At 43.5% G+C, this 23,577-nt stretch overlaps 3 protein-coding genes across 5 annotated transcripts; 1 reads left to right on the top strand and 2 right to left on the bottom strand.

The window, feature by feature from the left end:
* Positions 1–89: 89 nt before the first annotated feature.
* LOC146259930 (pleckstrin homology domain-containing family S member 1-like) lies at positions 90–11,015 on the bottom strand. Its single transcript, XM_084669511.1, has 20 exons — positions 10,968–11,015; positions 10,531–10,590; positions 10,248–10,294; positions 9,843–9,940; positions 9,476–9,594; positions 9,227–9,361; positions 8,423–8,498; positions 8,172–8,204; positions 7,875–7,946; positions 6,936–7,007; positions 6,744–6,845; positions 6,417–6,452; positions 6,141–6,239; positions 3,656–3,720; positions 3,397–3,480; positions 2,543–2,731; positions 2,327–2,422; positions 1,792–1,927; positions 1,567–1,631; positions 90–1,365 (listed from the first exon to the last, which is right to left on the bottom strand). The coding sequence occupies exons 3-20, from the start codon at positions 10,270–10,272 to the stop codon at positions 1,332–1,334; spliced, it is 1,536 nt and encodes a 511-aa protein (XP_084525637.1). The 5' UTR covers positions 10,273–10,294; positions 10,531–10,590; positions 10,968–11,015; the 3' UTR covers positions 90–1,331.
* Positions 11,016–12,415: 1,400 nt separating this feature from the next.
* On the top strand, positions 12,416–14,654 carry LOC146259931 (putative E3 ubiquitin-protein ligase TRIML1). 2 transcript variants are annotated; one of them, XM_084670281.1, is made up of 6 exons: positions 12,416–12,494; positions 12,646–12,741; positions 12,956–13,189; positions 13,364–13,383; positions 13,559–13,701; positions 13,952–14,654. In XM_084670281.1, the coding sequence occupies exons 2-6, from the start codon at positions 12,706–12,708 to the stop codon at positions 14,527–14,529; spliced, it is 1,011 nt and encodes a 336-aa protein (XP_084526407.1). In that variant the 5' UTR covers positions 12,416–12,494; positions 12,646–12,705; the 3' UTR covers positions 14,530–14,654. The 2 variants fall into 2 exon arrangements, with proteins under 2 accessions (XP_084526407.1, XP_084526406.1); XM_084670280.1 differs by having other exon boundaries at positions 12,435–12,530.
* A 150-nt stretch (positions 14,655–14,804) lies between these two features.
* Positions 14,805–23,529, bottom strand: casp7 (caspase 7, apoptosis-related cysteine peptidase). 2 transcript variants are annotated; one of them, XM_084670283.1, is made up of 7 exons: positions 23,378–23,529; positions 22,816–22,922; positions 19,755–19,906; positions 19,027–19,155; positions 18,509–18,684; positions 18,138–18,276; positions 14,805–17,873 (listed from the first exon to the last, which is right to left on the bottom strand). In XM_084670283.1, exons 2-7 carry the CDS (start codon positions 22,920–22,922, stop codon positions 17,647–17,649), a joined length of 930 nt encoding a protein of 309 aa, XP_084526409.1. In that variant the 5' UTR covers positions 23,378–23,529; the 3' UTR covers positions 14,805–17,646. The 2 variants fall into 2 exon arrangements, with proteins under 2 accessions (XP_084526409.1, XP_084526408.1); XM_084670282.1 differs by having other exon boundaries at positions 23,358–23,525.
* Between the last annotated feature and the right edge of the window lie 48 nt (positions 23,530–23,577).

The raw sequence follows: 23,577 nt of genomic DNA on the forward strand, positions 1-23,577 counted from the left end.
CCAATGTACTCAGCAAATGCTTCTAGATTTTCTAGATCTGACTGTCTGTTTGGAATCATAAAGTATTTAAGTAATTGAGGACAATAAGACAATCCAAAGCAGTATTTAATATAGTGATTTAATACATGTAAAACCTGTAAAAGGTTTGTACCAGCAGCCAGTATGTACAAGGCATGTTTTAGATATAGTGCAAATAAAGAACAGGAGTAAAAGGTAGAAATAATGTGTGTAATGAAGGAGTCCTCTCTGCCCTCTAGGGGGCGCAACTGGACTGTGGAATATAGGTCATTACATTGCATTACATTACACGTCAGAAGAAAGTCAGAGGAAAATTCATTTTCAATTCAAATCTAAATGTATTTGTATAGCCTTTTTCTTTTTACAAGCAATGTCACAGAGGGTTTCACATACGCCCATAGAACTGCCCCTCAACAAACCTAAACCCTCGAGAAAGACATGGAAAAACTCCCAGAAAAACTAGAGGAGAAATAATGGAAGAATTCAGTGAGGGAACCCCTCCTTCAGAGACGGTTGGTGAAAGATAGGCGCAGAACACAGGCTAAACATAGTTATACAGCAGGGTGGTGGAACACCAAAATCCAGTGTTCAACTTGGGTCGGTTGGTAAATGTCAGTATAAGCAGAGGTAGCCACAGGGCTGGGACTGTGATCGGCACAGCATCACAGGCCGGTTCCTGATTTGTTCAATCAAAACCGTACATATACTTCAATAGATCACATGATCACAAATCTCTAGAGTTTCCCCTGGGGTTCATGTATAAATCAACACATTGCAATAAGCAGTGGGCTGAACCCTGTAGTGATTGACTCCCAAAGAGTATCTATTGACAGGAAACCAGAATTAGCTTCACAATTCAACAGTGTAACACTGCCTTGTCAAATATTTGGCACAAACTTATTATGATGCCTCTGAACATTAAAAGGGATGTTTGCAAGGTGCGTCACTAAGCAGGTTTATCATCACAAAAATCTTTCTGGGAAATGTTGTTTTGTCATATACTTTTACCACCCACATCTGTTGGGTTTTCAGTGCCTAACTAAGCCCCCTCTTTCTGTTTCTTTCCAGGAAGAGATTTGATACAACAGATAGGATCCGGATTTCAAAACAGGCAGCACACCCTCTTGACCAACTAGGGATTGTTACACAACACGGAGCAATATGCCTGCCACTGAACTGAAATTAGGGATGGGCCTATTTTCGGGCATAGGCCAGCCCTGATGATGGGATCTATAATTGGAGAATACTGAGACAAGGCAATGTGCACTTTCAGGATGGAAGGGTAATCTGACAGGTACTGGGTCACCTTTTCCCTAGTCTGGCCCCTCCCTATTCCAGCAGTCAGCACTGGAATATACAATATAGATCATTAGAATCTCAATAAGAATCCAATAAGAATCCATACAGTAACGAAATTATAGCAATGTCACAGATGTTATGGACCTCCATGTGTGCACTGTAAAGGTCCATATTAAATACCCTGAACTTCAGGAACCATGGTCAGGTACTGTAGAAGGCTTTTTTTGTTGTTGATTACAGAGGACTCACTTATTGGAAATAAAGATGGAAGGCATAGGTTCAGATCCAGGTAGACGCAAGATGGTCAGTGTCACCTGCAATGAATACGTGAGAAGAAGCTCACATCAGGGGCTGCAATGTGCACCCGAAACAAATTCCCACGTATTAAGCATATGAAATATAGTGCGCTTTGAGTATCTGTACGTGTGCGTGCCTGTCCATGGTGTGTGTGTGTGTGTGTGTGTGTGTGCTTACCTGTTCTTTGAGGATTTTTCTGAGGTAGGTCTGGAACTCTTCCACACTGCCAGTGTGCAGGTTATTTATTGCCAGAATTTGGTCACCCTTATGGAATGGATAAGTGGTCTGAGACTGGCCTGTCCAACCGAAGACACTAAAACACATACACATACACACACTGTGAATATACACACCCTATGTAAACCCAGATCTGTCCTCCTCAAAGCCCTTTGGCACATGTGGTCTGCATTAAACTAGCAGTGTAGGAGTCCCAGTATTACCAATCTGCTTGACGCCACCTGCAATCCACACCACAGTAAAACCTTGCTAGATGACCACAGGAATTTTGATTAATAAGATGTAAAGATGAGCGGTAGCCAGACAACAGACCTTCACAGTTGTCGTTAAGAGTTAATGTTTGGGCAAAGATCACATGTCAACTCCTGTCATGCTGACAAATAACAGTGTGCATGCTTCATTTGCCTACATAAATCCTCATAACAGATGGCGCAAAAAGAAAACAATATGACCACTGTTTCAATAGGCTACATACCATGGTTTGCCTTCCACATCAGATACCACCAGATGCTTTTTCAAATCCTCCTGGTTCACAATGATATCTTTCTCTGCAAGAAGCTCTTCCTCCTTGCTAATGAAGACGTTTAGTCTCAAGTTATGTAAAATAAAGATTACGTATTGGCATCAACATCACCAAACTCTAAATTGAATTGTTCAACAATTACTGCTTCACTGTAATTGTGTGAATCACCTTTCGATTGAGCTGTGCTGCTGCAGGTGTTTTGATTGGGTCATCACCACAGGAGGACCAGTTTCATTCTCGGTGGGACTGCTATCACAGGCTGCCTGGCAGTCATTCTCGGTGGGACTGCTATCACAGGTTGCCTGGCAGTCATTCTCGGTGGGACTGCTATCACAGGCTGCCTGGCAGTCCACCCTGCTGAGAAATTAAACCCAGTTGGAAAACCCCACAGCCCAACGTTTTCTGAAAAATACTTCAGAAGCATCTGATATATGAGAACTAGATCCGTGCTCATGATAATTTGTTTCCTCATTCGGAGACTATCCTTCCTTTCTTACCGACACTAATCAACACCAAGCAGACTGAACATTCCCACTGCACTATAAATAGACCCAAGGGTCACGCACTGCTCTTTTTTTGTAAAGTCACAAACCTTTTTATTTTACTGGACACAGTACTTCCCACTTTTTTGCAGATATCTTCAACTAACACTGGATGGAACTAAGGTTTAGTTGATCATGTTGAATTACAATACACTATATGGATACAATACAATACAAATGCAAATGTTTTTTTCACAGTGTATCCAACACAATGAACATGTCACTGTGTACCGAACATGTCACTGTGTACCTGGTGTTTGAGTTCATACTTTGGGACAGTGCTGAAACAGACTGGCTTGACTGGCTCTGATACATTCTTATCATGACTGATTAGTAACTTGTCAACAATGCCTGCCAGGACTAACAATGCTGTTACTGTCAGCAGTCTGGTCTACATGCCAAACAAAAGATGCGTTCCTTAGCAATTTTTTATTAAATATTAAAATATGACATGAATCAATAGTTAACTGAGTGATGAACCTTTCATCTGGACCTGCTTCGGCCTCAGTTGACACCTGAGTCTTGAGCTTGTCAAAAACTTTAGCCTCCTTCATTGTTTCAAACCTGTGAAACACGCAAACACACATACATACACACACACACACACACACACACACAAGCATGGACCAACACAGACACACACACAGTCAACCGTTTTATTAGGCAAACTAGCCTGGATGGCAACTAAACATGTTCCCTTGAAAGCCTTTAAAATGACTGAGGAGTGAGGAGTACTCACACTGTCTCCATTTTCATGTAGTAGCTGTGTCCGTCATCCTCATAAGCCTCATCATCTTCACTCTCCTGCAATTTGAAGACAAAAATAACACTATGAGGCATGTGAGTGGCATTGTGTGTAGGACATTGTGTGTGTGCATGCAAACAAGTGTGTGTGTGTTTGAATATAGTCTTCTGTACTGAAATCCACCTAGAGAAGGATGCATTGGTCCAGACCAGACTAAGAACAAGGTCACAAACAACCTGTCTAACTTTAATTCTAAGGCTGGAACACTGACTTTGATGGAGAAAGTGTTCTGTTTGTCTCCATAAACGGGAGTGACTGCAGATTGGGAGGGAAAACCAGACCTCTGACAATAAATGACAGCACAAACCAGACTTAGGTCTCAATCATGTCTCTCTCCGCTCTGAAGGCCGGAGGACCATCTTTTATAGGGCACAAGAATGTAAACATAGATAGTGACAGCAGAAATGACGTTACAACAGTCTCAGAGAAAGAGATTCACAGCTCCCAACACATGACCACTCAGACTAGAGAGTTCATAGGTGGAGCTCTCCTTGTAGTCATGACAAGGAACATATAGCCAGTACTTTCTCCTGATCTCGAACATCTATCAACCCTGACACAGACACAATCTACTCCTATTAATAGCAAGCTTACATGAGAACATACTAACTAGTATCCAATGACTAGTTCTCTTGATTAGTAAATAATGTAAGCACACAGGAAATCTAAATATCTTCCACAGTCCCCCTTTGACGTTTAACGTCAACACAACAACCGTTCATCAACTGTTTATCTGGGGCCTGCTGTAGTGCCTTATGACTTCCTGTTTGTGCAGGTGCCAGTGAACTAGAGCCAGAACAATCACACACAGGAAGAAAGTGCTACATAGATGGGGCCAAGCCAGTGGTGTGCCTACACTAACTGTAGCTGAGGTGAGGCTGTGCTTTAAGAAGATCAACCCTCGCAAGGCACCTGGCCCAGACAGCATTTCAGGTAGGGCCCTCAGGGGCTGCGCTGACCAGCTGGCAGGGGTCTTCAGTGACATCTTCAACCTCTCCCTTAACCTGTCTGTGCTCCCCACCAGCTTCAAGAGGACCACCATTATCCCTGTGCCCAAGAACACCAAGGTCACATGTCTGAATGACTATCGCCCGATAGCACTGACCTCTGTCATCATGAAGTGCTTCGAGCGGCTAGTCAAATCATCCATCTGCTCCTCGTTGCCCCCCACCCTGGACCCTATGCAGTTTGCATACCGGTCCAACAGGTCTACAGACAATGCCATCGCTCTGACTATGCACACCGCTCTCTCCCACTTGGACAAGGGGAATACGTATGTGAGGATGCTGTTCATTGTCTACAGCTCAGCATTCAACACCATCATCCCCTCCAGACTGGTCTCCAAGCAACGCACAGCTCCAACCTCAAAGGGCAACGCACAGCTCCAACCTCCTTGGTAAGTTTGCTGACGACACAACCATCGTGGGCCTCATCTCTGACAGTGAGGAGTCAGCCTACAGAGAGGAGGTTGACACCCTGACTTTTTGGTGTCAGGACAATAACCTCTCTCAGGCATCAGCAAGACCAAGGAGATGATTGTGGACTATAGGAGGCGGCAGGAGGAGGAGAATGCACCCCTACTCATCAACGGATCTGAAGTGGAGAAGGTCAGCTGCTTCAAGTTCCTCGGGATGAACATCAGCAACGACCTCACCTGGTCTGTTCACACGGACAAGGTGGTCAAATCGGCCCGTAAGCGCCTCTTCTTCCTGAGGAGACTGAAGAAGTTTGGTATGGACTCAGTCATCCTCACTAACTTTTACAGATGCACTATAGAGAGCATTCTGACTGGTTGTGTTACCGTGTGGTATGGGAGCTGCACAGACAGGGACCGCAAGGCCCTACGAAGTGTGGTCCGTTCTGCTGATTTCATCATCGGCAGGACCTCCCAGCCCCACAGGACACCTACCACACACTTTGCCTAAGGAAAGCCGGCAGGATTCTAAGACACTGTTCCCACCCATCCTTCAGTCTCTTTACCCCGTTGCCTTCTGGCAGGTGTTACCGCAGCATCCGGTCGCGCACACGTAGACTGGACAACAGTTTTCTACCCAAGGGCCATCAGGCTTCTGAACGGACACTGATATGGACATTGATTCACTGCACACTAGTCACTTATACACTGTCACTTTCAGCTACTGGTTGCACTATCAGTAACATTGCACTACTGTACCTCACTGTACCTCACCACCAGGCTCCTGTATGGTCATTGACATAGTCACTGATCTGCAATGTTGCACTATTGTACTGTACTCCATTTAGGTTAGTAAAGGTTATAGGGTTGAAATCTGACCTTGTCTGACCAGTCTGACCTTGTGTTGTTCTGTGTACCTGACAAATAAAAGACTTGAACTTGAACTTGAAGATGGCCAGGACTGCCTCTGTCCCACTATACCATGTTTATTAGAAATGTGTGTACCTGGCGTGTGTGACTGAGAAACTTCTTGGGATAATCGTAGTAATTATTCTCGGGCTCTTTCACTTGCTCTGACAAGGGTCTCCAGGCATGTTCCACTGCCTGTGGTTTAATGGAAAAAAAACAGAAATGGAGTCAGAAGTGTATTGGGAAAATTAAATTCCAATCAATCCCAGCTCCAGTCATTACCCTGTCACTTTCCAAATGGGTGTTTAGCCGTATACAAATAATATTTAAGCAGAAATATTGCATTGGAGGAAGACAAGAACACATTGTTACCACAGACTCAGGACCAGATGTCACTTCTTCATTTCCCTGCAAAATGAGGAAAATCGAACACATCATACATCTCAAATATGAATGAAGTCATGGCTTATGCCATTCAGATTCAGATGCATTCAACTAGAAATGTATTAAAGGTAACACTTGACAAAGCAAGCCATATATCGAAAATAAACAGACAGTACACAGGCACTGAGACCCCTAACTGCAGCTGAAGAACAATAGACATCACCACAGACTTGATGAGCACAACATCTTTGGATATGACGGCATGAGGCAAGCACAGCTGTGTAGATCTGTGCCTGTGCTTGTCTGCACATGTACCAGAGACGCCTTTCTGTGGAAGCTCTTGGGATAGTCATAGAGTGGTAGCTTCATAGAGTGTGTCGCAGGTTCTGAGCAGGCTCTCCTGGTTCGTTGTGATTCCTGTGAGTCAGGCAGAAAGCAGAACTGGTGTCAGTTTATTGTGATGTTGGATTCATTTGGTCCAAACCAGTTCCCCAGGTCCATCATCACCTGTATACTTTCCGTGGACTTTGCGATTGCTTCCTTTGGTTCAGATGCAGACCTATCTTTCACAGGTTGGGTCTGGAAAAAAGGTTTGAAAGAGATGTGTAGTCAGTGTGGTGATTAGGTTCTCGCAATGATAGTAAAATATATCAACATAAGGTCAATTATGACTTAAAACTGTGCATGTATTTTGTATATGGGTCAAAGGAATTAAATAGAGGAAAAAGAAGATCATAAGGCGATCCTATAAAATATATTTATGTTATAATAATTAGCTTTTATTGTTACATGACATGGACATGTAGATTCAACTCTGGCGGAGTGGATGATCTAAGCCTTAAATTCAAGCTGAATCTTGAATCCTTAGATTCGAAGGGAAGCACTCCCTGCCTCTTCGATGTAACACATACATACATGACATATGAGGCAGGGAGCAATAGAGATATAATCCCCTGGAGGGAACGAACAGACAGACAGCACGGGGGAGAAAGGGGATGGTGGAGGGTGGCAGCAGCACTGATCATACAACAACCGGGGTGAGTGTGTGCCTTTCCGCGCGTCTTTCGAAGACGCCTTATCGGACGGGGCCCAATGGATATGCGCTGCCAACATGGGTGTGGTAGTGGTCGAAGGATAGAAAGGTGGAGTAAGACGCCTTACGTCCCCAATGAATGAATGAAGCGCACTGCCTGATTGCCCTGCCTGAACTAGCTGCGCTTATGTGTGTCTCCTTTTGCCTTATAACAATCAGATATCTAGGCACCTAACATCATATCAAACATACTTGTGCACTTATGATGAATTTTTAAAATGTATTTCTGTACTGTGTTTATAGACAGAGACACGCGTCTGAATAGTTACTAGTACAATCATGTTTCAATCACAACTGTAAAGGTGTCACCGGTACAGTGCGATCAAATGTGGCACTTGTCAACTGAGACTCACCTTGCAATCTTCTTTGACAAAATTTGCCCTCTTTTTAAGGGTGAAAACCCTTAGAATAGGATCTGAAATAGTCTATTAGTAAAAATATATAAATAAAATCCACCATTTAATAACATTCAACAAAATGATTGCAATGCATGGATTTTAGTCAAAGACTGTTTTAGATGGATATTATATTTAAAAACTCATGTGTGTTAGTACCAAGGTTTGTTATTGTGATACCGTCAGGTTAATGACAGATGACAAGAAAAACTGGATTGCCAACATTATGCGGTAGATCAAAGAGTTTTTATTTACCTCAATGGTGAAAGAGGAATCATCAGCCAAGACCTTTTAGAGAAAATAAACAGGAAGACTTGAAAATAGATCTATTTAAAAAGATTCTATAATTAAACTATGTACTCGGTCTAAATGCCCTTTTTGTAAATTTGTCTCACAAAATAATTAATAAGCGCATGTCTATCATTTCAGTACCTTTGGCATACAGTTTGTGTGCGTTTACAAAGTTTACCCCAGCCTTTTAGGCAATGTAAAAGAATGTTGATTACCTCTGGATTCAGCATTTGGTGTGGGCGGTGTTTCAGAGCCTCATATATGTCCCAGAACCAGCCATCAATGTCAGAACTGAAAACACAAGCATGGCAACCATGTTCAAAAAAGTACTAACACTTCTGCATGCACGGTTTGAGCTTTTACATCAAATAGAACATTTAAGTAAAAATATTGTGGTAGGATCAAATCACTTACAGTGGACCTATGGCCCAACAAATGAATCACTCTCCTTTCAACCCCTATTCATTTGATGTCTAAGTCCAGAGCATCGTCCTCAGTTAAATTGTATTGTTAGACTGCCAGAAATAGCAGGACCATGAAGGGAATTGTAAAGCATCGATGAAGTGTTTTACTACCCGTGAAAGTGTCAACAAAGGTCCTTCAACCATTTGAAGGACAGGATGGGTGTATGGCCCAACCCAGCTGGCGAACACGTCAACCCGAAGAAGCAAGCGTCTCTGACCTACTTTCTACTGGTCCACTTCTACAGTACAGCTACCCAGACTGGAGGAACTGCTTGTCACAGCATTAGCCAACAGTAGTTTGGTATCAAATAAGGGCACAGCAAAAGCTGAGGTAGCAGCTACTTTCCTTCACCAACATATAATCTTCATATGATGTCTGTCCAAACAGAATGTTTTACAGAATGACTGTTTTAATAATGGCAGCGTCATGAAAGTTGGTGAGAGTGACACACACCATTCAGCTATGTCTTACTGGCAGTCAGTGATGTAATTTTCTGCCTTTTGTAATTTTCTGCCTCTGCCTGTAACCAAAAGGCTTAGAAAAGTCTGACAGACCTGTCGTTTCCGATGAGGAAGTATTCCCTGTCACGAGCCTTGATGTAGAGTACACAGTCGGGAGAGCATTTGAAATTCTTGTTGATCCGTGGCCACTGGATGTGTTTTTGAGGGCTCGAGTACAACAGCGAAATTCTACAGTAAAGTAGAGTAAAGGGTTCACAATGACATGAATGAGTATTGGAACCATCACTTGTAGGACTAACATATGTTGAGAGTTTGATTAATAATGTTTTACGCAGAACATACGTAGATAAGTCGATGCCCCCGTATGGTTTTTCCCTGTCCTCTGAACTCTTGAAGTATTTCAACAGGTAAGATTCGTCCTTCATCTTGAACAGCACAAAGAAACGCCGCTTCCATGAGTTCTGCCGATAGACCAATGAATTATAGTTTATCTTGGAAATAGAAACTTATGTAACTTATATAAAAAGATGGATGTTTGTGATTGTCAAAATATACAGCACAGCATTAAACAGACCAACATGTTAGTATACAAATCATACAATAAAAACACAGCTAAGATTTATAACAAAATATGACTTTACATACTTTTTACAGTTTACCATGACCAGAAACAATACAGTATGTATTGCGATGGCCCAGAAAAACTCACCTTTGTTTTGAGAGGAAACGGGGGAGGAGACTTTAACAGGTATCCTGTCCTCACTTCCTCCACTCCTTCCACTGGCTTGTAGAACACAGCGTTCAACACTGGTTTCATCAAAACACAAGGCAATACGATCTTTAATTCCAGATTCTACTCTTCCCTATAGAATCATCCGTGAATGGAAAAGATTGAAAAGAACAAGAACAAAACACCCCAGCTCATCCCACTAAACCTTTAATTTTCAACAGTCCTGAACATTTGCACACTAAGATTGCCTTTCAAGGACACCTGTGGTTTGTTTCAGGTTGTGAAAACAGAAATGCTTTTCAAAAGAAAGTTAGGTGGGTGAATCAACATATTGTATAAGGTCCAGGCAAAGGTAATAAGCAACGATTGACAGACATACAGTACCTGATTTCTGGATACTCTTACGCATTGCGACACTTCGGTCTTATCCACTGTCACACACAAAAACAGCAAGAACACTTGTTACTCCACAGCTATTAAAATGATGTCAGTGATGCGATATAAACAGACAACATTTCCAACATTCAAAGGCAATAAAAATAGATATATCAATCAATGAACTAATTGGTGTGATTTTTTACTCAATTCACTGTCACAGACCTTTTAAAAAACAAGACATTGGAACACCTGGCGAACAAAAAGCTGAATAAAAGTAATGTCCATTTACCAATAGGAGTTCCCCTAAAGATGATGGAATCTTCTGTCACCTAAGGTACACCTGGCTGAGCTGTGCTGACACAGTAACATTCATTCATGTTTTGCACACATAATGGACTGTTCAAGACATAAAATAATCCCTCGTGGGATCAATAAAGTCTATCTATATGTCTATACCGTAGACTCATTCCTGTAAGCCCTGTGGGAATGTTGCTGATAGTGTGTTACAGTAGGTCTGTCTCTATCATTTCTGTCATGTGTCTGAGTAAGTAGAAATATTTTCACCTCCCTTCTAACTTCACAATTGAGAGTTGTTATGAAAACGTTAAATCTGATGCTGCACGGAACAAAGTTTACAGTTTCCATAACGTTTTGCTATTGTACTTTTCAAAACGATTTATCTTTACCTAGTCACAACCATACAATGTAAAAGTTACATTAGCCTACCTGCTTCCACCTTTAGATTCTCCTACCTACGTAAGCTGAGACGTCTGTAGAAGGAAGAACACTGTCACTCACAAAGAGGTGCCACCTTTTATAAGTGGAGTTTCTGGTTAGCTATGAAGTCAGCAGTTTGCAGTTCCCGCATTGGACTGCCTGGGCACTTTTATTTTCTTGTGGCCGAAAAAACAATGGAATGCAAACAGAAATGCCTTCACCCTGTTCATAATCACACAAGCTGGTTCCATGGTAGTGTTTTTCCTACTCCCTTCAGGCTGGGTATGACAACTCTTCTATGAAATAATGACTGATATGAGCGACACCATACAACTCACTGTCACTACTGTTGCTTGCAAACCCATGAGGAGGTTTCCCTTCTTACTATGGCTGCATCATCATCGCCCGTGCTGTGGACTTCCCCGATGTGCATGAAATTCATTTCTGAGGATGGTTGTTTATCCCCCATAAGCCAAACGTGACAGTGGTAATAACCTTGTACGCCGAGTGAGTTAATTCTACCTGTGACCTAATTCTTGAACATCTTGTCAACGGTCGTGTCTGTCAGAGCTCTCGTAAACGCTTTCACGCTCCCCACAGCGCACATGGCCGTGCCCGCAGCCATCACTATACGTTCTCAGAACAGGTCAGCATGTCATTAGTGCAGTGGGTACTGCACAGCTTTTCACGCTGAAGCTCCAAAGATGATTTGAGTGAAAGGCTGAAAGTGTTTGATATGGTTGGATCAAAGACAGGGTACCTATTGTTTTAGATTTCTGCCACGTCAGAATTCCAGACAGGAGGCATATGAGTACATGTGGCAGCTTGTCACTGTGTGTTCATGTCCACACTCCATTTGTGGCATTTGTGCATGTCATTTACAAGGCCAATGGGGTCAAGGCTGGCATTTATAATTAGAACACCCTGGCATCAACCGTTGACAAAGATCCATCCATCTGTCTGACGCATGCGGCATGTGGTTACAAAACATGGGTCACGGAACATTGTTTTCTTTCCCCTCTTGATCGATCCCCGTTTATTTCTTCTTTTCACATTACAAACACACTCCAATAGTCACACTCACACCCAAGCAAGCCACACAGACACACACCCACACACACACAAGGACACAAAGATTGTGTAGGGTCAGGGGCAAGCTGCCATAAATAGCACTCTGCTTGACTGCCGTTGCTTTTAGTGGGGCACAAAGCAACGCTGAATGACTGACTAGAACTGCTGCTCCTTCCTCAGCACTGCAGGAGTCACCCTCTTGTCTCTAGAGTTTAGATTTACGTCCTTACCTCCCTGAATGGAACAAGGCACATGCTTCCCAGGGCACCAGGACATTGCAGTGGGGAACGACAGATATCTCAACCTTGCCCTAGCCCCTACACCCACCTTGCCCAATAGCAATGCACTCCTATTGCAAGGGTATAAAGGCTTGACTGACATGTTTGCTTTGTTGAGTTGGGGAGAGTCTTCACTCACAGAGGGATTGTAGCTGCTGGCATTTGTGGGAAGAGCAACAGAGAGAAGGTCAGACTGGTGTTGATCATGAAGGGCCACAATCAAGTACGCGGCTTCCAACACACCTTGGTTTGATGTCGGAAATTGCTGGTATTGCCTTCACCTTTCATCTCTTTCTTCGAATTCATGTCTCCTTTCTTATGCTTTGAAACACTGCCAGGAAACATTTGTGAGTCATCAACAACACCTTCAAAGGCAAAGAGATGTGGTTGCCTACAGAATGAAAAAACTTGGAGCCAAACAGGTGGACCTTACAGTAAGGCTTCAGCTCCTCTATCTCTGGTCTGCACTAACAGGAATATTCAAGTTACCAACATTCGGTTTATCATAGCCTCTGTGTACTGGAAAGTTTTGACTTCTCTTCCTTGTCAGGAAAGGCAATCTTAATGACTACATACATTTCCTGCATATTTATTAAAATGTCTCTTCTTTTTCCATTCAGAAAATAATGTCACCTCTTTTTTTTTCAGAAAAAAAACAATGTGCTGAAGGAGAAGATCAAGAAGAAGTATGAAGACATGAAGAGGGTTTTGGATGAAGACCTGAGGATCACTCTGAACCAGCTGGACATGGAGTCTGAGGCGACCGAGCGCACCATTGAGGACAAGATGGAGCGCTGCTATCACCTAACACAGGAACTGGACCAGGACCTAGCCCAGCTCACCGCCCAGGTGGAAAAAGACAAACAGCATGTCTACGACAAGGTTTGTCTGGAAGGACAGAATTCCAACTGTTGATCGGAGTTGTTAAGTTTGGTGTATGAAATGATGGAAAGATTGAAGGCATTATACATTCTTACTGGTCCTGAAAAATGACAAGTGTGATTCTTGTCTGACGACCGATGAGTCACCTTTGACCTTTGTGCTGTTCCCATACAGAATGCAGAAACAGAGAAAAGGTGAGTGCACACAATAGTATCTACAGCTTCTTAATAGTACATGCTTCAGAACAGTGTTCCCTGCCTCACAATAGTAACTACTGCTTTATAATAGCACAGTGATGACATCTACTGCCTCATAACCGTATATGTAGCTTTCTCTGTTTGTTTAAACTGTCCCTTTCCTTTTCATCAGGATTTCGGACACACTGAAGACGACAGATCCTGACCTGATTCAAGTGGATGAGTTTAAGAATGAGCAGCTCCTGAGTCTAACCATTAACCTGCTGCTCTTCATCCGCTCTCAGGTCCCTGTGACCAAGAAACTCTTCCAGAGCTGTGAGTTTGTAGAGGGTTTCTTGGGCTTTAGTAGAAGACGTGTCTGAGTTGTCATTTGCCTGTGTTTCAGGTGAAAACAGGGCCGTCACCAATTCTGGTTCAAACCTAGCAATGAACATTCATATCATTTTGTTTCGCGTACATGACAGTGAAAAATGTTGCTTGGAATTGTGGATATTATTTAATCTGAGGAGCGAGTTAAACCTAACAGCCTAAACGTTTGTTTAAAACTGATGGATTTTCCCCCCAGATGCCTCAGAAGTTGTCCTTGACTCGGATACTGCTCATCCTAAACTGATCATCTCCCCTGAGGGAGACTTGGCCACGTACACACAAACCTGGCAGGACCTCCCAGAGACCCCCTCTCGTTTTGACACCACCCTCTATGCCATCAGCCGGCAAGGCTTCCGCGAGGGCCGCTACTACTGGGAGGTACAGGTGAGCGGTAAGACGTACTGGGAACTCGGCCTGACGTATCCCAGCATCCCGCGCAAAGGCCGCGAAGAGGACTGCTGGCTGGGCCGTGGGGCCGAGTCCTGGAGCGTGGAATTTTTCAATGGAGACTACACGGCCTGGCACGATAAGGTGTGCCACGAGCTCAACCACGTCGCTGGCCAGCGTTTCACACGGATCGGGGTGTACTGCAGCTTCCCCGGGGGGCTGGTGTGCTTCCTGGGGGCTGACACCATGACCCCCCTGCACTGCTTCTGTGCTGGCACCTTCACTGACGTCCTCCACCAGGCAGTGTGCCCAGGCCACGACAACCAGGGGACTAACTGGAAGCCTCTGCAGATCCTCGACGCCTCCCGGTCGGCCCCTGTACTCTGAACCCGGGAGAAATGCTAGTAGTGCATGCAACAGACAACACTAGGTTAGCTGTTCTGAATTGTGCTTTTGTGCTTATCCATGCTTTAAAATCCAACTGTTGACCGATATCTGTTTATTGCTCACAAGTCTTGACTTTTCTTTCTTGGGAAACGATCTTAACATGCTCCATTTCTAGTTTGTAAAGGTTTGTACTAGATCACCATATTGTTACCATGTAATGGCAAGTTTATAGTACTGTTGCCCAGGTAACAAAAAAGAACCACACAAAGTCATAATAAAATAGGATCGTCATGTTTAATACAATAAAATAATGTTTACATAGGCATTCCTTTGATGAAGTAATTTAACATTGTATTGCCCCAGATTCAAAAAAGGGGCCATAGAATATGGCAATATTTCGAAAATTCACAATATTTCTTTTTTTAGGGATTTTGCCTCCCAATACTACTATATACTTTTTTTTTCTTTTTTTGTGCAAATCATTTAAAATATATTCTAGAGGACAATAGCATTTACCACTGGAAACCATTTAAAATGTTCCCTCTAAAAACAGGATTGTTTTCCCTTCAATTCCATTCCAAAACAAGTAGAGCACACCCTCCTTTCAGTACAGGTTGGGCACTACATCACTGATCAGAGATTCATGTGTCGAGGGGATTCAAGGGTGCTACTGAGTGACTAAAGTACAGTATGAGGAAGTGGTAACATTTCTAATTGTTGCCAGGATACTGTTCCCCATCTGGCTTCTAGAAATATTGTGTGATAGTGTAGAAAAAGAAAAAAAAGAAAAAGACTGGAAAAAAGAAATGGCAAATAATATAAATCTAGCAACAAATGTTTTCCCAGTGTTACTGACTAGTGGTAGCAATACAATTTGGAGAGAATGCAATGTGTGAATGGGGACATGTGGATTGTGAATGGTCAGAATTATCATGACCAGTAATAGCTGCCTCTGTAGATAACAGATTATTTTGGACTTTTTGACAAACATGCAGTGCAACACCGACCTCACAGCTGTGCATGTGTGCTTTCAAGACTCCCAAGGCATCGTCTTGTTATGGGCAAATAAAATAAAATATTGAATTGAATATTGGATACTCAATGCATAAAGTGCCATTAAGACAAAATATTTTAAATATAGTTTTTTTTAATATGGACTTTTAGTCCTTAAATTTAAAGTGTTTGTCAATGCAGAGTAATGACATAATTGTTACCAAAATGACTATTTATTGTTCGAGTAGAAGGCATCAATTTTGAAATGATATTTTTAAAATTCATTAAAAACTATTAATTATTTATTTTTAAGTGGGATCTCAAATTGGACTATAAAATAAAGGGACACCCACATTTTCTTAATTTTCTTTTATCTTTTTTTTTTCCAAACATTTCAGGCATTTTCTCATTTCAAATTAGTGCACACTATACTTGCATTGAATTTATAAAAAAAAGACAATGCTTGGTGCCTTTTACTGACAATATATCACATTGATATACAGTTAAACAATGTGGTCATTTGTGCTTTTAGCCAAGATTAAAATCATCTTTAAAATAATTGTTCCTCAGGTCTGACAAACAAATTCTTCACTGCATTGTTTCTGCTCAACATGACTTGGTAAATATACAAGATTTAAGATAAGAAATTGGCAGCGTTGCGCAAGAAACAAGAAAATGAGTTTAAAGCCATTAAAGTCCATTCATGAGATAAATAACTAAACCCTGGCACTGATAAAATACATGGACAACAAGCCCATTATTTTGATAATATGTATATACAATACATTCACTTCACTGGTCAAAGTTTAAATGACGAGCAATAAAAGTTTGAGAACTGTTTATACTGCCAGCCTTGTAATCTTCAACTTGATGAAAAATGTATGTAGCCTACATACAGAAACCTGGCGAATCGTCCAGTTTTGTCCTCATTACTTAAAAGATTAAATATTTCCTGTGCCCATGATCCACACTCACAACTGTTTTGTTACAAAGCAGTGTCACAACTTGCTGGCTATGGTGTCTGTGAGGCTCAGTAACACAAACAAACTGTGTTAATCCCACTACTTGGTAACCTGAGGTTGATCACGATTCCATTAACATATACATCTCCCATTAGTATTCCAGCCACTAATGTTAAATCATTTAGATTCAATATGACTTATGATGTGCTGTATGTTGAAGGCTTTGCTTTAGGAGTTATTCTTGAGGACTAATGACAGAATAAAAACAAACACAGATATCCAAAAATGAAAGAATCCGGTTCCCAGCTTTACATTTGTCACCACCTGACTCATTTCAGTAAAGTCTGTCCGTTCAAGCTATCCTTTATAATGTAAAGTGCTTTATATTGACTAGTGTACGTCCTTGAAAGTTATCATGCCACTGATTTGTTATTGGCAAGGTTGTCATCTCTATAACCTCAGTACTCTTAACAACAGTACTTTCCAAATTCACAAGGATGACTGTTAAGTGCAGAGTTCCGGAATGTTCTCAACTGCTTTCAAATAGGTAGTGTATAACAATGCGATTGAATTCCAAAACTATGTAAAACTTCAAGTCGTGAATGTTTAAATCATGAATGGTATCACAACTTTGCTCAACTGTCGATTGTTGTTTTTTAAGGATTGCTCTAAGAACACTGGACAAATCTTGGTTAGAGGAACATACACTATAATCTACGTAAAGCACATATCCATATTAGGACAAGCTTGGAACCTAATGCAACCATTATCAGATATAACCCACATCCCCAACTCTAAAAACAACCTTTACATGAATGGCAGCAAATTTCCGGGTTTGTAAAATAACATGGATATTTCACACTGCCTGTCGACAAGGATCGCACACCAAATGTGACATCATTATTCCAAGGAATAACCTGAAGAAGAGGCATGCATCACCACCAACACACAAAGTGCCACTGTAGAAATGGGTTTTGGAGAGTTTGTTAAGGGCCCAGCCACGCTACACGTGCAAAACGGCGTACATGCCCAAACGGTGCAGCGTCCCGCTGGGCCTGGGTCATCCCTGAATGTTTCGACCGCTCGGTCAGTGCGTAAAGTAGTCAAGTCAAGTTAGTCAGAGGGGGGGGGGGGGGGGGAGGGGCTCGGTCGTCGTAGGCGGTCAGTTGAAGTACAGCTCTTTGGTCAGCATGGAGACCACGCACGGGATCTGCTTCTTCTCGCTGAAGCGCGGGTCTTCAGACCACGACTCAAAGCTGGTGGCCACCATGTAGTTGACCCGCGTCAGGATCTGCATGATCTCCAGCTGCTTGCCGAACTCGTTGAGGACGTTGCAGAGTGCCTGGACGAACCAGGAGCCTCGCCCCGGATTCCTCCATGAGTAATATCCTGGAAGAGCAGCGGTGTCACTCCCTCGCCATGGTCGTACAAACGCACAAACATGGACCCGACACGTAGGCATACACGCACACACAGGACTTCAAGTGAACAATTGGATGTGCATTACCAGCCATCATGGTTGATGGAGCCAACCAGGGTAGGTGTGAGTCGGTGGCGAGGCTGGCTGTGGGGTGGCTGTCAGACTAGCGGTGAAGGGTGCAAGCAGCTGGGTAACAAGGCTACCTGGAAATGTTTGGGAGTGCTGGGGTTTACCTGGCACGGTGGAGTAGGCAAAGAGGAAATCCGCCTCAACGGGAATCTTATGCCTGGGATTTGCATCCGTCTCCAGGGTGTCGTTTGGGGGCCCCGAATCTGTCTGGATCCCATCGTCAAACTCTGAGCCCCGACATGCCTGTCGTGGGACATTAAGTGAAATGGAATTCATTATCGTGAACTGTATTTCCACAACATTCTTCCCCCTCCCCCATCAGTTTCTTCATGCCGGTAGAGCATAAAGCGTCTCTTTAACTGTAATTACCAAAGTCATTCTCTCATTTGAACATTTCACAAGCTCCACCCCCTCCTCTTATGTGCTGTTAGGATGGTCAACATGGCCCCATGGTTTAAGGGGAACACGTGCTCACCTGAATGAAGAAGAGTTTGGGCTTGCCCACTAAGCTCTTGCACATGTCTCCCCTGAAGAGGGACGTCATGGTCTTGATGGGCATGGCTCCGTCCGTGCCGTAGATCATGCCCTCCTCACCGTGACTCAGCAGGATGCAGGCGAAGCACGAGCTGTCCGTGTGGTCCTCCTCCGAGGCTGGGGCGGGATTTCAGGGGAGAAGAGCAAAAGAACAGAGAAGATGGAGACGCCCAGAACACGCCGCTCGCACATTCGCATCCGGCAACCGTACAAACAACGGGCAGTGCCGTTTCAAATGGAAGCGTCACACGCATTCAATCCAGGCACAGAGAACCTACTCAAAGTGAAGTGCTTCACAATAAACCCAGAGTGCACGCTGCTCTAAGGAGCTGGGTCTAATTACAGAGCGTCGGGAGCCTTGTTAGCCACACTGGACCACTGCTTTCCCCAAGCTCTCCACTCGAGACATTAGCCGCCTGCAGGCCCCCCGAGGGGGCCCCGCCGGGGCTGGTTCCTCACCCTCTCTGAGCAGACGCTCCATCTTCTCACAGGTCTGGTCGTTGTAGATGCAGACCTCGAAGCCCAGGCTCTTGAAGCACTTGAACAGCTCGCCTGCGTCTCTGTCCGTGCCGTTGCGTACATTCATCCCTGCAGCACAGTATGTCAACAGCCTTATTAGATTCACAGCTTTAAATTGTATTTGTAGAAATATGTCCATTTCTATACATTTTTAAGTGGTAATTAAGTACTGGCCAATTGTAGGTCTAAATCCAACAATGGAATATCAGTTATCAAGTATAACTATGTACATTACACAAGGTAACTTCTGTTATAATTCCTGTTATAAAGACACACATGACACTTTCTGTATTAATTCAGAGGCATCCATGTTTCCCTTAAAGTTGGACTCTGGAGAATCAGTCCTGAAAAGATCACAGGACATTTGTCAGAGAAAAAGAAATGCTGCTCAATTCTAGTAGGGTGCAAGGATAACCCAGTGATTGAGAATGCACAGTGTCTGACAGAGACTAAAAGGAATGGAATATCTCCTCTTTCTACAATGTCTTTGGTGGGTGAGTGCCCTGGTTTCCGTGTATGACGGAACATTCTGGAGATAACCTTCATGAAGCTGCAAAAAGCTCAAAGGTGGTAATTGTTGATAAGCAACTCGTCAGTTTAGACCATCAGATATGTTTAAAAAAAGGGTGTCCACCCCATAATTCCCATGAAACGAACAAAGCCCATACCCGTCTTTTCGTCAAAGTTCTTGTTGTTGATGATGATGCACTTGCCCATGCGCTGGTGGCTCATCTTATACTGGAATGTTGGTGAAACGATTCTGTAATGGCTTTCAGAAGAGTAATCCTGCTCCCGCGCCTGGCCATCCTTATTCTTCTTACTGGGGAGGAAGACAGACAGACGGGCAGGTTTCACACACTTTTCAAATAGACAAACAGCGTGTAGGAAATCTACATTCCATAAGGAAATCCCAAACGATTGTGGGGTTGGCTCGCTGTCAACTGTAAAACTGCAGCCTGTTCTGCCTGAATACTAAAATAACAGTAAAAGTGTATTAGATCCACTACTACCAACAAACATGGTTGTTTGACACACTTCATTCAGATAACTCAGGACACAGCAGATCTAGAATTTTCTCACAGGATTTTGCCTATTCTCTATTTGATACAGAAGTACGCAGTTGTCTGTATATAGACTACAATCCCAGTTCTTACATTTACAAACGTGTCTAATGACAGAAAGCAATACAACAAAAGCAACACTCTCAACCTTAAATATAAAAATATGAAAGGATATGAACAGGGTTTACAGCTAAATGAACAGCAGATCAAGACATCTTGAGTCCTCTAGTCCTCTATCAAATGACGACAGCAGAAGTAGGAATACCACGGAAAATTACACCTTAAGAAGTTGTTTCTGCTCAAAACATTTGCATATCCATTACCTCAACCCACGCCAGGAAAGGCAGTGAGCCAATACTCACCCAAGCTTACAGAATTAGTCACAAAATTCAAAATGCCCAGAACCACTTACTCAGAGACCATAGAGCACATACATTTTGAAATAAGGCATTAAAGTCATGGCCAAAGCGGTTGCAGAAATCCACTGGAGGGTTAACAAAGAAGCTATGACATGTTTGGCTTGCGCAGGTATTAAGAAATCATAAGCGAATCAAAGGATATCCAGCGACAGAGTCAATCTTTCACATGAGTGACAATTCTCACAGACCTGTCATATTTCCATTCTCAGAGGGATTCATCCAGATAGGTGGACCACAGTGGCCTTTGGGGGCTGACAATGTCAGCACCATTGCCAGAAGAGCCTGGTCATCAGGTTACTACCGTAACAATAGGAACCCATGCTCAGGTAAACACGCCCACACGCACAAACACGCACACACAAACAGCCCACCTGGCCACACTCCACTTCACATGTCATCCAGAACTTTACAGAGCTCTCCATCGCGCCACTGTATAGTGAGTCTGAGAATGGGCAAAGAGCCCCAACTGTGGGACCCGCGGGGAGGGGGAGGAAGGGGTGGGTGGAGGGGGTGGGGGAGGGGATGGAAGTGATGGAGGAGGGAGGAAGTGAGGGGGAGGGAGGAGGGGACGGAGGTGATGGGGGAGGGGACGGAGGTGATGGGGGAGGGTGGAGGTGAGGGAGGATGTGATGGGGGAGGGTGGAGGGGATGGAGGTGATGGGGGAGGGTGGAGGGGAGGGAGGATGTGAGGGGGAGGGAGGAGGAGATGGAGGTGATGGGGGAGGGGAGGGAGGATGTGATGGGGGAGGGAGGAGGGGACGGAGGTGATGGGGGAGGGTGGAGGGGAGGGAGGATGTGAGGGGGAGGGAGGAGGGGATGGAGTGGTGGGGGAGGGAGGATGTGATGGGGGAGGGAGGAGGGGAGGCCTTACCTGGGTTCCTCATTAAGCGCCACGCCACTCTGCATTTGAAATGAGTTGCTCCTATCGTCTCGCTTTGGTCTTTTCTTAATTTCAATTTGTTTATCAAACTCCCAGACTCTCCAGCTGTTGTTTCCGTTTTTTTGGGGGGGAGGGGGGTTGAGGGATATATACTTTTAATTTTTACCTTGCGCTAGGATCCTGACAAGCTCTCTGCACAGTATGGAGACTCTGGACTGGCCCGTAATGTGGGCAGGGGTGGCGCACTGTCAGCCCCCTTAGTCAGCAGCCACGCCACCCCACCCCACCAGAGCTTTCCAAAGGCCTATTCATACCTGGCCCCTGCACCCCACTGCTGAGGTCAGACAGGGCACCGTGCGTGAAGCTCTGCTGACTAGCCCAGAATCAGCCTCTCGCACGCGCACGCATGTGCGGTTATGACACCTAGCCTGTGGGCTCATCGGTGTGCTGTAATGAGCGGCCGAGGGATTGTTAGCGGTGTCGTACACAGTATATGGCTAACAGAGACTGTAGGCCGACGTTTTGGTTCTAACTCACTGATGTTCTACATAAGCGAGGGACAAATGACGTACAGTACTCCAAAATGCTGTTGCGTATAGGCTACACCCACTCTGTACTATTTACAGAGTGGGTGAAAAGTTCAACATTCTCATGTACTGATAACGATACATGTTATAATAATAATATGAATAATAGTTATACCGCTTATGGGAGAATAACTATGAGACTGATTGGCTTCTCGCAAAGCACCCTTTTCCCTTTCTCATGTTTTTGTCATGCTCTGAATAGGCCTAAATAATGGGAATATGTTCAGGTGGATGGTGTTCACAACACATGGGTCTTGATCTTCCCCCCATGGTCAGTTAAGCATTCTCTATTGCTTCACCTGTGAGGCTATTTTGCCTTCCTACTCTGTTTGATTTGTTCTAGGGCTCTAGGAAACACTCAGGTACCTGGGTTCAAGCCCCACTGGGATATTTTCATTCTAGAAACTCATGCACACTGTGATGCAATTCACTTGGAATATTTTCCAAAATTAGTATCGGTATCTATTGCCTACAGGCCATACATTACCATGATAGTGGTGCCCCCTAGTGATCAAAGACAAGAACATACTTGCCAAAACCCCTTCCTGATGTGAGAACAAATGTACCTGTATAATGTAATCAAACCTAAAATGGACAAAGACAATAAAACCACTAGCCCTAAATCCCTAAACTTCCAATTGTTTCAAAATGTGTCAATGGACATTGGTTTGCTAATTCGCATCGTTCTGTATTTCACAAACTTGTCTGTAGACTGTTTTGTCGGAATACGTATAGTTTTTTACTATTTTTTTGGGCTGTTTGACTGAGACTGTTGGGCTCACCGTCCAAAGAGAAGGAATCTTCCCCTTCGGTCAGGTCTGGCGTCAGTGCTGTCTTCCTCATACATCTCATCATCATTCTCGAACTTTGGAACCTCAGATTCAGCCATCTGTACCGAAAACACATGTGGTCTTGGTTATAAGTGTACGTTTAACATTTTGGACATAAAGCAGGAAGACTGTGTACAAATGACATTCAAACATAGAGCATGGTGGAGTTATGGCACTTTAACAACGGCCTGTTTAATTTTACACATTTTGTTGTTTGCTACTAAGCTAGTTAGACAAGGCTATGGATTTTACTTGACCCGACACATCACCTCAGTGCTAGTACCATCACCACCAAAAGTGTGCTTGTGATGTCTAATAGCTTCTAAATCAACCAATACAATGTGAAATTACGTTTGGTTCCAGTAAGACAGGACGCCATACAATACATTTAGCCTGCTACTAAATCGCTTTTGCTATTAGCTAGGAATGTAGGCTACAGAATTACTGTACAGTCTAGAAACCAAATGTATCATCCAAATACGGCAATAACTTACACTTAAGCTAACCCGGTTACCTTGGTGAAGTAGGGTTAGCTAAATGTAATGACTCGTTTGAAAGAAATTATACATATAACTGTTTTTGATTAAGTTGCTGGTTCCTTGAAACCATTTGCTCTGCTTGAAACAGATCCTTGAAACTTTCCCAGGTTAAAAGTGAAAGAGTTCTTACGGCCTTGACACGCCCATAAATTAAAGGAAGAGTCACTGTTTTCAT

The sequence above is a fragment of the Hypomesus nipponensis genome, chromosome 13 (genome assembly GCF_054491055.1).
Source record: "Hypomesus nipponensis isolate SF chromosome 13, ASM5449105v1, whole genome shotgun sequence".
In the NCBI taxonomy this organism is placed as follows: Eukaryota; Metazoa; Chordata; class Actinopteri; order Osmeriformes; family Osmeridae; genus Hypomesus; species Hypomesus nipponensis.